This window comes from Gastrolobium bilobum, unplaced genomic scaffold, assembly GCF_033153095.1.
Source record: "Gastrolobium bilobum isolate Gb01-03AN ecotype WA unplaced genomic scaffold, APGP_CSIRO_Gbil_v1 utg18078, whole genome shotgun sequence".
In the NCBI taxonomy this organism is placed as follows: domain Eukaryota; kingdom Viridiplantae; phylum Streptophyta; class Magnoliopsida; order Fabales; family Fabaceae; genus Gastrolobium; species Gastrolobium bilobum.
This window is the reverse complement of record NW_026895203.1, coordinates 46,484-62,152: the sequence shown is the minus strand read 5'-3', so window position 1 is coordinate 62,152 and position 15,669 is coordinate 46,484. Positions and strand designations below refer to the sequence as shown.

Sequence of the window (15,669 nt, the reverse complement as noted above, 5' to 3'; positions counted from 1 at the left end):
GATCCTTGGACTAGCTATATCCAGTCATGCTTTGCATTTATCTGGATTCGCTTCAATTCCTCTATGTGTTAGCATAAAGTCCAAGAAATTTCCAGCTGGGATCCCAAATGCACAATTTGGTAGGATTAAGTTGCGTGTTGTATTTTCGTAGCTGTTGAAACACTTCTTCAAGATCTTCAGGATTTCGTGACATCTCAACAATTTTTATGATCATACGCTGGTATTTCGTGACATCTCAATAAATAGCTTTGTCTGTTATAAATTTTGTGGCCTCTTCATCTAGTTCGTGCATAGGGGTTTGATTATTCCCTGAATATGCATCCATAAAAGATAGGATTTGTTTTCCTGAAGAATATTGAACTAATTTATCAAAATTGAGAAGTGAATAAGAGTCTTTCGGACAGTGCTTATTCAAATTTGTGTAGTCAGTACACATTATCCACTTCCTATGGCTTTTTTTTACTAAGACCACATTGGATAGACAAGTGGAGTAGTTAATTTCCATGATTACTCATGCTTCAAGAAGCTTTCTGACTTCGTCATCAATAACATTTTGCTTTTTAGGAGCATTTTTTCGTTTCTTTTAAGCCACGACATTGGCTTTTGGATCTACGGAGAGATGATGGCAAATGAAATTCGGGTCAATGCCTAGCATGTCGGCAGCTATCCAGGCAAATAGATCTTTATGTTTCATAAGGATTTAACTATTCTTTCTTTTTCATCTTTAGGCATATGTCGCCCAATCTTGGTTGTTTTTTCAGGTTGAGGACCAACCTGAATTTCTTCTAATTCCCCATCCGGTTGAGGACGCATATCTCGCAGCACCTCTCGTACATCCAAATCGGTCATATTTATGGATGCTTTACCTTTTTCAATGGCTGTGAGACAGTATCTTAGTGTGGTTTCAACACCACTTTTAAGGCTAACATTATAACAACTTCTAACAAATTTTTGATCACCTCTTACTGCCATTACCCTCCCTTGGGGGTCTTTGAATTTAATAAGCAAATGTGGCATAGAGATAATTTCCCCAAGACCAACTATGGTTAGTCTTCCTATGATAATATTATAAGCATATAGGCAATCTATAATATAAAAGCGTACCTTGATGGTTCTTGCTTTAGGGAGGATCCCAAATGTCACATCTAATTCAATCGTGCCTTTGGCTGCACACATTCGCTTGAGAATTCTAGCAAGTCAGTCTGGCTGGGTGCTATTTGTTCCTCCAGGATGTTCATACCCTTGAAGGCTTCCCAAAATATAATGTCACTAGAACTTCCATTATCAATGAAGATTCTTTTCATTTGTAAAATTGCCATGTAAGCAGAGAAGACCAGAGGATCATCATGTTCAGGGACTATGTTGCCATAGTCATCTTCATCGAAACTGATTAGAGATTTCCTTCGTGGGCGAGATGGAACCTTTGGACGGTTAGTGACAGTCATTATGGCTTTTAAATGTCTCTTCCACTGGGAGTAGGACTCTCCCCCTCCTGCTGCATCTCAGGCAATAGTCCCTAACACCCCAACAGCGTTGCTGTGTAGTTAAGGCTGATTGTGTTCTCATGTTGCAAGTTGTTCATAATGTCTTCTTCTTTCATGTGGGGTTCTCTCAATGGGTCTGTCATCTCGCCCGTAGTTGGTTGTATCAGCTCACCTATAATTGGTTTGTCTTTAACTCATTCTCTCTTGATAATTTCTTCGAGGAGGATTTATGTCCTAATCCAGACTTCGATATCGCTTTCTTTGAATCTTTTCTTCTTTGCAATTTGCGACAAACTCTTTGAGCTTGCCTTCTCTAATGAGGTCAAAACAGCCTTCCGCAGCGTGTCCTATGTCTTTATGGAATTCAAAAAATTTGGTTTCATCAAGCCTGCCTTTCTTCATAGCCAGAAGAGGCTTAGTGACATTGACAAAGCCAGTTTGGAAGACTTCTTTCCTGATGTAAGATCGAGATGTGTCGAAAGGTGTATAATTGTTGAACTTTTTTAAACTTTTTTTTATCTCCTTGAGCCCCCTTTGGAAGTCTTGCTTGAATTCATTGGCCGCAGGCTTTTCACTTGGGCCTTCGCGAGATCGTTTATAATCTTCGAGATTTATAAACTTCTCAGATATAATAACCCTAATTTGTAAATGTCAAATTGCATTAGATTAATGATTTAATCATGCATAATGTAGGTTAATTGAGTGAGAGGCTTAATTAAATTAGATTAAATGTTAACTAATCATATTGTAGATACAATAAGTGAAAACTTAGTTCAATCAATATGGAGTGTGTTTATGGTAGGAAACACCCATTTAAAGGAGTAAGTGGGCTTAAGCGAGAAAAATGGACTTTTATCGTAAGCCCTGTTAGCCACTCTTTGCTGGGGAGCTCGCTGGAGCGAGCTGTCCAACAAGCGTGGAAATAGCTAGCAGATGGTTGCTCGCTAGAGTGAGGAACCCAGCGAGCAACACAAAAATTTGAATACCACTTGAGTGACTTAATTAGATCCAACAAAATCACTTCTTCTCCTCACCAACCGAAGTGCAGCCATTAAAGAGCCCTAAGGACCTTTGAAAATATAGTTTCTTTGTTACTCAATGAAACCCATCATTGTTAGAAGCAAAAATGTGTAGCTTTCCTTCCTTTACAAAACCCAACCTTAGAATCTACAAAGGAGACTTGTGTGGTGAGATTTTCCATAGAGAAAGTGGTGCCCATTTGTGGTTTGAGGGACTTGGAGTGACCCATTGTTTGATTTAAAGCTTGAAATCAACCCCTTGGTGGATTTGGAGGTCATCCATGGTAAGATATCCTCACTTCCATCAAGTTTTATGGAATCACATTTCTAGGTTTTCATTTGACTATTGTGGCTTGGATGCTGATGTTAGAGCATGAATTAAGCTTGATGGTAGTTGGAAAAAAAGCTTAAGACATAATTTAAACGGTAGAAATGTCATTAGGTCACCACTTTGGTACACAATATTATTTTAGAAAAATGCATGCCCAAGTGTAGTGATTTCTTGGATTCAAAGTAAAGGATATTTGAGTGTTTGATGTTGGTATTGATTGTGTCTATGTTGTGGATAGGATTGAAGAAAGTGGATCATCTTTGATTGATCAAGAATCCGTTGAACCTATGGAACTTGATTTGGTTGTTTGAGTTAAACCAAGTGTAGCTGAGTTCTTCACCTTGTGTATGGTGTTGGATTGCCAATGTTATTGATGAATATAGAGATATTCATTGATTCATGTGATTGATTACATTACACCTTTGCATAGGTATTTATTTTGTGAGATTGGGGCTTTGAGAATAAGCTTGTTGATTGCATTCTTGGTGGTGATACAAAGGTTGGTTCAAAACTATTGAGGTAAGCCTTCAGACCTTAGGATTTATCCCTGTATTGTTTCACCAAGCCCTAATGGGATAATGATTATTGTTGGTGTATGTAATTGCAATAGATAGTAGTTTAATGCATTGATATATGTTTGTATATGTTCTAGGTGTGACATAGGATGGTGTTTCCCTATATTTGTATGTTGTATGACGATGCGTAATTCATACTTGGTAGATTCTCTGGCCAGTAGGACTATTTTAAATCTGAGAATCTTGAGGATGGCGAGAGTTCCAGAGGAATGTCTTATGGAGATGTTTTACACACTGCATGGATATGTACATATGTATTATTTACTGTTATTGCTGTTATACTTTAAGTGTACTATAGGGTGGAAAAATCCTTCAAGGACCCTGGTTTACTGAGATGTTTATCTTATCCCGTGCTGTGAGGACCCCCTTTCAGGTACTAGCATGGATGGTGCAGGTTGGACCCGGGGCAAGAGGCACGAGTAGACTGACATATAATAGCATGTGATATGTGATTATTTTGATGTACCTCACATGTATTTCTATTTTGATGTATCTTATGCTTATTGATAGAAAAATATGTATAAAATGGACATTTGGTAGTTTATGTTGTATTTAACTACACATTATTTATTTTGTGGGACTTAGACTATGATCATAGTCATTTTGCATCCTTTGTGGATGAATGGAACAAAATAACCTTGATCACGTGTTTTGTTAAGTTTAAGTCCTAGAACTTTGATTATTATGTGATCTTAATTGCATATATGTGATGTAAGGGCCATGGTTCCTATTTGCATGTTTAAGACCCATAGAATAGTTAAGGGAGCATAATTGGACTAGTTGTATGGTTGGTTTTATGCATGAAGAGTCTTAGATCCTAAAATGCTAAGTTAAAGGTTGGTAACTTGAGTAAGAAGTAAACTACTAGGGTTAGCCTAGTGGCGTGGGGTGTGTGTTAGGTGCATGTAGTGTAGTGGTGAGTGTCATTTCCCATGTAATGCGAAAAAAAAAACCTTGAGTAAGAAGTAATCAATAATGAGTTAACTTATGCCTAAAGAAATGAGCACAATTATATGATATGAATTGGGCTGTAAGAGCACCCTAGTTTGTTGGGCTATGGGTTGTCATTCCATGCTTCAATTAGGTACAAAAATGGGCAAAGTGTTCCCTAGATTGAACCAAGAATCAAATAGAACCTTTCAAGTTCTGGGTTTGCTCGTTGGAGATCTTGCTTGAGCTAGGGGTCCAGGGAGCTAATAAAAACCTTGGCAGTAGCCAAGTTTGAAATAGGGGAACCCTCCCTGGCATGCTCACTTCAGCGAGCTATTGTGTGAAAATAGAGTGTGCTCGCTCTCATGCTCGCTTGAGCGAAGGAGTGAGCGAGGAGGCAGAGCCCCTGGGCAGTGACTTCTGTCTCGAAATTAATTGTCTCGCTATCATACTCGCTTGAGCGAGCAAACACCATAAGCTTGCTGAGATGCTCGCTTCAGCGAGGGACTCAGGTAGCACTGTAACACCTGGAATAATAAAAATTAAGTCTGTGAGGGGTATGGGACCCTTACAGTAGTGTCTGAAAGAAGTAGTATTATATGTTTAAGCTAGGTGTAACTATTCCGCAAGGTACATTGTTATAATTGCAGTTTTGGGTTTAATTTAAATTACGTTATTGATTTAATCAGAAACAAACTATATTTAAAAAAAGTTTTACTGTGGAAAATTGTCCGTCTAATAAACCATTAGTAACAAGATGTAAAGAGACTTGTGGGTCAAGATCTCTTGCCAGTAACGCTTCATAAAAAAATCTGTTGAGAAAATCTTGCAAGGTTTCTTTAGCACCTTGCTTCACAGTTTTCAACACGTGTATAGATTTGTATTGAGTTTTAATAGTTGCAAATCTCACCAAGAACTGGTTGGCGAGATCTTCCTAATTATTGATTGAGTTGGGTGGAAGAGCTGAATACTACCTCAAAGCAACTTCTTTCAATGTGGCTGGGAAGGGACGACAACCTATGGCATCAGGAATGTCCTGAGCAATCATATTTGTCTGGAATTGGTCCAGATGTTCTTGGGGGTCACCATTTCCATTGTATTTTTCCGTAGTGATTTTTATATCCCTCGAAATAAGCAAGTCTATAATTTGTATGGTAAAAGGATGAGCCATTTTTGAAACTATATTTGAATTCTGGTGGGAGTTTTAATCTGCATGATGGTTAGCCTCATGGCTAACATGAGGTTGATGATTTTCAACCTTTTGCTTACCTTTGCTTTGTGAAGGACCAGGGCCTTTTGTGAGTGTTCTATTCCATGCTCATTTTCATCAAATTTTTCATTATTTGATTTTCATGCTCAGCAAGTGATTTTTTCAGCTTTTGTAACTCTTTTTGTTGTTCCTCTATTCTTTGATTTTGTTGTGTAAGGAGCTCCAGGAGTTGTTGATTTGTTGGTGGATTATCTTGCTGACGAGAGAATGGAGCTACGGAGGAGGTAGCTCTCTGGCGAGATACCTGGCCTCCCTTCTTTTTCCCTCTAGAAGCATTCTGGGATTTGGTCATCTTGCTCCTGGTATCAATCATGTTTTCTATTTGTATAGAGTGAGAGTCAAAAAATTTCAGTTCCCACAACTGGTGCCAATGATCAGTAACTCAAATTGAGTTAGGCATAATCACACATAGTTGAAGTGAAGGATGTTGGTGAAGAGAAGGTGAGATACATGTATTGTTGTCGAAATGCTAGGATGCTTGGCGAGACTTTTGCCTATTAGAGCAATTTGGAAGCGACCCCCCTTAGGGGGGTGGTAATTGCGAAGCTCAAATCAATTCAGTATTCAAGTATTCAAAGAGAGATATGTACCTGGACTAAATGTCTCTGTATTTATAGCACTTGAGTGTCTTGTTTCATACCGTCTTTCACAGGACGGTGTTCATTTTCATTGGTGAAGAAAGGTGACATCTCTCAGGCTATTCCTTGGTTGGCAAGCCTATGTAATAGATGTGGTGGCAAGCATCGCTTTTAATTCAATGGGTTCAGGTAGTGGCCAACTTGCCTAAATTGCTGATCTCGACAATGATGGTTTCATTTATGCTAAGTCATGTATCCATGCTTTCTATGTAGGATTGGTTGCCTTTGTGGCCAAGTCACGGGGGTACTTTCTAGGCCTTTTGGGCTTGGGCCTTTATCTTACAAGTAGCATATCCATATGAGAATTATGTCGATAAATACATTTATAGGATTGAAAACATTATAACAAAACCTAACAATTTACTTAAATGTAATTTGTTTTTGGATTATTAAATTAAATCAATTTGTTTTTCCTTTTTTCTAATTTTTTCTTCATACATATAAATTAATGGTAGCGTTGACGGGATGATCTACTACCAATGGGAGCGTTGAAGAAACCTCACAAGGAGCATTTACAGGGAAGAGAAAGGGGATATAAGATTCAAACTTGCATACTTCATTACATATTCCACAACGAATACTTGTATTGATAATAAAAATTTAGGAGCATTAAATGAAACATAAATATCTATTTTTGGTAGAATAAATTTTTTACATAGAATTGTATTGATAAATCCTCTACAGGACTAAAAGCTTTAAATGAATACTTAACAATTACATTATAATAAAATTTCATTAACTAACTAAATTAATTAACTAACAATTACATTATAAGATTCAAACTTGCATACTCCATTCATAATTTTAATGTATACTTTCAGCAGAGGTGAAAATAAAATTGATAGAATATAATTTATTTTTCTTCCAACAATATTCTGCTAACTAATGAATTTCAAAATCAAAAAGAATCATACACTTAAAGTACTACATATTTAAAGCACCACCACACATTGATAAATATAAGTTATTATTAAGAAACTAATTCAAGTTGTTATATTTTTATAAAAAAAAATATTTAACTTCGTGTTGTTATAGTGCTAATTTCACTAGAAAATATCTAAGAGAAAATTGACATGGTATGATCACGACACGTAAGATCCTCAATTTCACTAGAAATATAAAACTTCTTTTACAGCTTCATTTACAATTATCTCACATGTAAACGAAGTTAAGAAAACCCTACTTACATATTTCATTAGTAACAAGATGTACATTAATTTTTATCTAATAATACTTATCTAGTAATGAAAATCATTTCATCAAGAGAAAAAAGGATACGATACACGAAATCATTAGGACCCGGTCAAGCATGAGAGTTTCTACTTCAAATCTTAGATAATCTTATTGCACATATTCCATCTAACAAAATTATTTTTATTTAAATTATATTTTTTTCTTTTTTCATTCAGTTCTTAGTTAACTCGGAAAAACACTAGTTTAAGTGTCATTAGAAAGACTCGTCTCAAATTCCCAAGCCAATCTTAAGACTACAGTGGCAAGAATTCACTGATTTACATGCCAAATAAAGATCTCAATTTGGTCAAAACCCCAAATAACCTCAAGGTATGCAACAAAATTTAGATGCTGATTTATGACAAAACGAAAGAAGGAAGCGTAAGAGGACTAACGTTTCTTTCTTCCCTGCAAGAATTCACTGATTTACATGCTTGAAAAGTATATCAGGCAAAACGGTCACTGCCACCAGCACCAGCACCAGCACTAGCATAATTATCACTGCCACCAAATCCAGCAGAACTTTCATGATTATCACTCTGGCCAGCACCAGCACCAGCACCAGCACCGTAGCTACCATAACCTCCATCACTAGGAGCACTACCATAGTTAACATTATCACTTCCTCCAACACCAACACCATAGTTCCCACTGTTACCACCATAACCTCCACCGGTTCCATTATTGTAAGTGTTTCCACTAGAAAAGCTACCATCATTCCCATAATTCATTCCACTTCCACCATAACCGCCACCAGCACTTCTAGTGCTGTCATCAGCACCATAGTTATTGCCAGAGCTGCTGCCCACGAAGTTGCCACCTGATCCATAGCCACCTCCACCATATCCACTGCTACCATAACCTCCAGCAACATTGCCACCAGCACTTATAGTACTGTCAACAGCACCATAGTTGCCAGAGCTGCTGCCCCCAAAACTGCCACCTGATCCATAGCCGCCGCCACCATATCCACTACTACCATAACCTCCACCAACATTGCCACCATAGGCACCAGCATCACCATACCCACCACCACCACTTGAAGCAGCACCATATGCAGAGTTACCATATCCACCTGGATATCCACTGCCAGCTCCAGCACCATAGGATCCATCAAAACCACCCCCACCAAATCCACGGGGTCTCTCACTAGCAAAATTTACCTTAACCCGGCGACCATGCAGATCCTGAAAAAAAACTTACACTCAGAAAGAAGTAAACATAAGAAAGGTAACAGCGATATTGTTAGTCATTATATCTATAAGAAAAAATAATAACAAGAAAGGTAACCATGCTTTTGTCAGTCATTACAGGGGACAGTTATATTGCCTACCTATTTATTCTTCCCAACCTTACTATCTTTTTATCACTGTTGATTATATTTAAATCAACGGTCATAAATAATTGGTATAATTAGTTGAGAAAAATAAGGAAGAAATAAATAAAATAAGAAATATTATTATATTTGAAACCGTTGATTTAAATATAATCAACGGTGATAAAAAAAGGTAGTAAGGGTAGGAAGATTAAATAAGGAGGCAATACAACCATCCCCGTCATTATATAGGCAAAGTTAAATTAACAGAAGTATCAATGAAGGATTGAAAAGTATGAAACTACAAGATAATAGCCATCACTAGTACAGTTAAAAACTACCTTATGTCATAGATAAGTTACTGAAAATACAAATAAAATACAACAGGTAGATGTATTATAACTTATAAGTGCCTGACAATGACAATTTTGAACTGGATGTGGCCATTAAATGAAGGAAAATCAATAGCAGGTAACTGCCAGGATGATGTTCTCTCTTTATATGGGTTTTGCAACGATTAACTATTTTATAATATTCTACCTTAAAGGTTGAAATAATGAGACACCTATTTTCTTAATAACTGCATTCAGGATCCATACTAACTGTGACAGTCACTCTGCCAGTCACGTAAATAAGTGATAATCTGAGAGTAAACATAATCAAAAACCTTGATACGTTAATAAACAACAAATGCATTTCTAAGGACATGGGACTAAAAAGCAACATTTCAAACTCTCAACCAATTCAAACACAAAAACACTGACTGTCAAACAAGTACACAAAACTTACACCAAAGCGCAGCACAGCTCCACAAATTAATGGCTTACACATGTAATTTCAGCATACGTATATGTATGTATGATCATTCTGCAGTACTGCCATTGTTAATAATGAAATTATACTTAGTATTTTTTCATTACCTGTCCATCCAAGGCCTGAATGGCACTTGATGCCTCCTCAACTGTACCGAAAGTAATAAAGCCAAATCCTCTGGACCTACCAGTTTCACGATCCATAATTATCCTTGCTACAAAAAGCATGAGATTAAACAGCAATTAATACTGACTTGAATTGACATAAATGATTTCAACAGAATTTCATTGGAACACCCCCAAAAAAAGAGTGTATAGAAGGCAAGAGAAAGGAGAGAATCTGACTGATACCATCAACAACTTCGCCATATTTGGAAAATGCTTCCCTCAAACTTTGCTCATCCGTAGTATATGAAACACCTGCAACAGATAAATGTACATATATTCATTCTTAATCATCATTATCAACCAAAGAAGAAAAAATATAAATAATCCACTTCATGGATACAACATAGAGTAGAAAGTAGTTCAAACACACCTCCTATAAACAGCTTTGAGCTTGGAGCACTTGAAAAACACCGTATAGCTTGGAAAACAGAAGGGAATGAACATAACTCTGAACTGATCTTCCTATTCGTTGCTTGCCTTAGTATATTCCCAACTCTACCAAAGAAAGCCATTCCTGCAACCTGAGGTAAACCATAAGCACAGAAGCTGTACATCACATTCAAAATACAATATATAAATCAAATTCGAATAATTAATCTATAACTCAAACATCAATACACCAAATTCTCCACACAACCCTGAAGGAAAAATTAAAAAAAAAAAAAAAAACACTAACAAATTATTTAAGCTTTTCATCTTGGTCGTGACCCAAACAAAAAAAAATTGATTTCCTAGTTTTTGCATCGAACAAGAACATAAAATTTAAAGCCGTCGACAATTAAAACTTCATTACCAATAAAACATTCAATTTCACATGCTACCATTAATAAGAGTCTTCTGCTCACCAAAAAAAATAGAAAAAAGTGTTTGTCATTTTAAATGACATAAACTTACGTCATTTTATTATAAAAACAGACACATAATCTTATTTTTTTATTTAAAATTTAAATTAAAAAAAATCACTCACTTTCTCTCTCCCATGATTTTCATTTTCTATGTCTATCTCTCTCCTAAAATGATATAACTTATGTCATTTAAGACGAGGAACATCAGACTCAAAAACTTATAATATATATATATATATATTCCAGCATTCTCATCCACATTTTCTTCTGGTGATTCAGGACTGAGAAAGAGTTCTTATTATCACACGAAAAAGTAAAATAATTGGAAATTTATTACATCAGTATATCACATTTGGATCATATAATGAATCGGAAGCGAAAGAATGAAACACAAAGCAAATGCAGAAAAGCAGAGAAAGAAAGAGGAAAAGATTTGAAGCATGACGAACAATATTGATAAGCGGTTGTTCGAAGAGGAAGTACCTTCGCTTTCTTCTCTGTTGGATTCTCTTCTCTTTCTTCACTTCTCTTTTGTGCTAAAACCCTAGCGAGGTTTAGAAATGGGTTTATGCATACGTGGATAGCTTGAATAGCGGGGAAAAGATAGCCCTTGGATGCAAAGTGGGGAAAGGACAGCCCTTGGATGCATGCTCTTACGCTGTCGTTTTATAGGTCATTTTCATTTTTTTTCTCCCATCATATACGCTGTCGTTTTACAATCAGGTTAATTTTTTAATCTCCCCCATTTATGAAGTACCGATGCCACGTTTATGAAATTTTCTTTCATGAAAATATCCACAACTCTTAATTTAGTTTTTGGTTTAAAGCGGTAATTAAAAACTCGATCAGGCCGGCAAAATTAATTTAATATTTTTTAATAAATTAATTATGCAATTTATTGCATAATATGACGTTCAATTTGGGCGTCACTCAAGAGGCAATCACGTCTAATTTAGATGTCACTCATCAGGTGTTGACAGTGTCGTATTTTTTTTCGAAAAAAAATAATTTAATCATAAAACTTTTGAAGGTCATTACTTTTGACTCGGGTATCCAAATTAGGTAATTCTTTTTTTGATTCCACATAACTTTTCGAGATCTACGCAATGACATCTCATTCGATATGTTTTATTTCTCACAAACATAATTTAAATTTAAATTAGGTAATCCTTCTTCTTTAGAGATTTAGAATATTTACTTAATTATTTCCTTTATTAATATAGATTTTTCAAATTGATTTTTGAGAATCTTTATTTTGTTTTCCTTATTAAATAGTAATTGTTATTTTTTTAATTTAAATCACACATCAAATCTTGATTTATTTTTTATATTAAATCACAAACCCAGAACTCAGAGGCTTCTGAGTTTAAAAATGTGAAACCTGTCAACACCTGACACGTCACCAATGACGTCTAAATTGGGTTTCAATCAAGAGGCAATTACGCCTAATTTAGGTAATTTTATTTTTGAAAAACATTCATAAGCCATAATTAATTTCAGACCACAGATAATAACCCAGAAGCTTATAGCATTAATCATTAATTTCAAAAATAATATCCTTCTTCCTTAGAGATTTAGAATATTTATTTAATTATTTCCTTTTTTTCTACAGATTTTTCAAATTGATTTTTTAGTTTAAATCACAAATCAAATATTTATTTTGTTTTCCTTATTAATAATAATTTTTAATTTTATTTTTAATTTAAATCACAAACCAAACTTTTTGTTATAATAAAAAAAATTATTATAAAAAAAATTTAAATCACAAATCAAAATTTTATTTATTTTTTTATTTTAAAGCACAAATCTAGAACTCAGAGGCTTCTAGGTTTAACCGCTCGTATAATATCATTCTTGCAAATTTAAATTGTGTTTGTGAGAAATAAAATATGTCAAATGAGATGTCATTACGTAGATCTCGAAATGTTATGTGTAATAAAAAAAAAATTACCTGATTTGGATTGGATAACCGAGTCAAAAGTTATGGCCTTCAGAAGTTTTATAATTAAATTATTACTTTTTTGGAAAAAAAAACATGACACGTGTCAACACGTGATGAGTGACGCCTAAATTAGGCGTGATTGCCTCTTGAGTGACGCCCAATTTAGGCGTCTTTAGTGACGCCCAAATTGGGCGTCATATTGTGTAATAAGTATGTAATTATTTCTCAAACTCTAATAAATGCGTAATTAATTTATTAAAATGCATTAACTTAATTTGTTTGCCCGGTCCGGCCTTCGACTTGTTCGAGGTTAGGGTCACGACCTCACGAGTTCAATCGGGGGGTCAAATATAAATATATAACCTATGGGAAAAGTGTTTATCAATTACACAACTTACATCATTTTACTCTCACAAAGAGGTGGGACCCACATCTTTATTTTTTTTGTCAACTCTCTCTCCTCCTTTATTTATTTCTTTCTCTGTCTTAAAATGACACAATTTTACATCCTTTAAAATTATACACACTTTTCCCATAATCTATATGAAAAATTCAAAAAAATCAAACCATCAATAATCAAATATTCAAAATATATATAACATGATTTAACCAATTAATCCACAAGTCAATATTACACAAGCTAATCAAAGTATAAAACACATTCCAATAAATTTAATAAAAAGTTATATCTAATGGAGAGGTGACGACGCGACGAATCAATGGTGGGGAAAGAAAAACCAGCATGACGAAGGAGTGGGAGAGAGAAGACCGAAGAGGATAGGAGGAATCACTACCATGGCAGAGGAGAGGCGGATAGATCACCGGATTAGGAAAACTGGATCTGGGTCTAGGAGATAATATCAGAAAAGAAGAACGATTCGGATTTCAAATCTAGTTCTAAATTTAAGCAAAAACGAGTTTTTATTTTTGTTTTTTAACATATCAAACTATGTTGTTTTGTGTGTAAATTAAAAAAAAATGCAGTGACCCCCTGACCTGGGAGTCACCAAGACCCAGCTGGATTTTGGGAGTCAGAAAAATCAACATGCATGCAGGGTCTAATTGCTGACCCCAACCCTTAGAGAGAGGGGGTCAATGACCCGACGGAATCGACATTGGGATGAGGCGAAGTTTTAAAACATTGGTTTAAAGTAAGCGGATGGTTAGCTCCTTACTAATTTTTCTATTTACTAAGATTCAAAGGAGACATCCAATAGGATGTTACAAAAATAGGTCCAACATGCAGAACTAGATTCATAGCAAATTAAATTTGGCTCTTTGGGATAAATGAAGAATCTCCTTCGGGAATATATATGCATACTCATTAATTACAGGATTGTTCACCACATTCATTTTTGCTTTTAATTCTAAGCTACTGAAAAGTTTGTAGCCATGAGAACCTTTAGATATAGCATTACTAACTTGGGATATAGAAAGGAAAGCAGAAAAGTTAGAGTTGTTATTACCAGAAGCAATGAGGACGTTATTGCTACAACAATCTATCAAAACACAATTCCAAAATAACTCGTCAATGCCAATTATAACATCTAAGCCCAACATTGGCAAGCACAAAATCAATTTCATGGACTCGATTTTAGAACTCAAAAGGGCATTTCAAGCATATAAGGGATGTCACAAACTTCCTCCCGTGGGGTAGTCAACTCCAAGTCATGGGGGTGGTGGAGAAAGATAATCCTAGCTTTTAAGCACTAGATATAGAGATGAAGGAGCATGTGGTCCTCAAGTCAAATTATACAACCATTGAAAAATTATTTATTAAACCTAGGCGCTTCTTGACTACTAATTAAATTAAATTTAAAATTTATAATAAAATTAAGTCAAAATTTAAATTTAAAATTTCTAACAAAATTATACAAGAGTATATATAAACTTGGCCCCAAACTTAAGGCCGGGTAGTGGGCTGAGCATTAAATATCTGTGCAGACACTCTTGTGGCATATGAACTTTTTTTCAATTATTGTAAAATTGACAAAGAACAAGGAAAATAGAATCAATCATGAATATGATGAAGTATGAAAATATTTGTATTGGAACATGATGCTCCGCAACTCCGGGATGAAATGTTTTAACCAGAACATCTCTAACTATCGGTGCTTGATTAAACATTTTATTTTCTAATTGTATTATTCCAATATATTTGGTATGACTGAGACTGCAAATCGTGTAGCTTCTGACACTACAAGTTCCTCCCTCTTGATCCCCATAATATTTGCTTGGGTTAAATATTGTTTAGAAGTCTTTTTCAAAATTTCATTTTACACAAATGAAACTTGGATGGAGAAACCTCCATATTTTTATGGTTAGTTGTAATTAAATTATCATCAAGTTAGGGTCTAATATTTAATTCTAATAACCAACTTTTTAATTTGGATTGTAATTGCCCACAAGAACTGTAACTCTTGGTTCATACCAAAAATAATGTGTGAAAGCAAATGCAAGGAAATTATAGTGGAACAATTGATATGACAACATGTTCTTTGATTTGATGATAATTATTAAGACTAATAAAAAATACTAATTATTATAAATATTTTTGAGAGAGGGGCTAACTTTAAGTACTACTAATAATAGTTTATTATTATTAAAAATATTATTTTATACGTAAAATAAAAAATATTAAAATTTAAAGAGGGGCGACCACCAATGTAAGCCCTTCCCCGGGTCAGCCCTTGCATTCAGTATAACACCCTCAATAATATTAAAAAGAGAGAGAGTGCGAGACAAATAAATTTAATATACTACAGAAGAAAGAATATGTAAATAAATAAACAAGTATAATAAATAGAAAATCTGAATTGTCTATAGAGAAGAAAAAATTAGAAATAATAAATAAATAAATAATCAAATCTGATGCTTCTTTTTCTGGATTTGTTGAGTTAGCTTCCAAGCAGCGGCCAGATATAAGCGATCTGTGATAAGGAGATCTTTTGAACTCTGAGATTTAGGTTCTAAGGAGAGCTGACATTCAAAACAAGAATGTGGTGGACGAAAAGTTGGCGACTAATTGGGAATGCCCTTATAGAATAGCAGCATGCATACAAGAGCCTATCAACTTGAGCATTTAGATGGGAAAGCTATCCCAAGGC

At 35.0% G+C, this 15,669-nt stretch overlaps 1 protein-coding gene across 1 annotated transcript; it reads right to left on the bottom strand.

The window, feature by feature from the left end:
* Positions 1-7,735: 7,735 nt before the first annotated feature.
* LOC133299526 (glycine-rich RNA-binding protein 3, mitochondrial-like) lies at positions 7,736-11,158 on the bottom strand. Its single transcript, XM_061499000.1, has 5 exons — positions 11,104-11,158; positions 10,146-10,296; positions 9,959-10,027; positions 9,716-9,822; positions 7,736-8,667 (listed from the first exon to the last, which is right to left on the bottom strand). Exons 2-5 carry the CDS (start codon positions 10,285-10,287, stop codon positions 7,927-7,929), a joined length of 1,059 nt encoding a protein of 352 aa, XP_061354984.1. The 5' UTR covers positions 10,288-10,296; positions 11,104-11,158; the 3' UTR covers positions 7,736-7,926.
* Positions 11,159-15,669: the final 4,511 nt, after the last annotated feature.

Coding starts and splice junctions, on each gene's coding strand:
- LOC133299526 (XM_061499000.1), bottom strand. CDS start 10,287: ATGGCTTTCTTTGGTAGAGTTGGGAATATACTAAGGCAAGCAACGAAT. Junction 10,028..10,145: donor CTCAAAGCTGTTTATAGGAG/GTGTGTTTGAAC, acceptor TATCTGTTGCAG/GTGTTTCATATACTACGGAT. Junction 8,668..9,715: donor TTCAGGCCTTGGATGGACAG/GTAATGAAAAAA, acceptor GTTTTTTTTCAG/GATCTGCATGGTCGCCGGGT.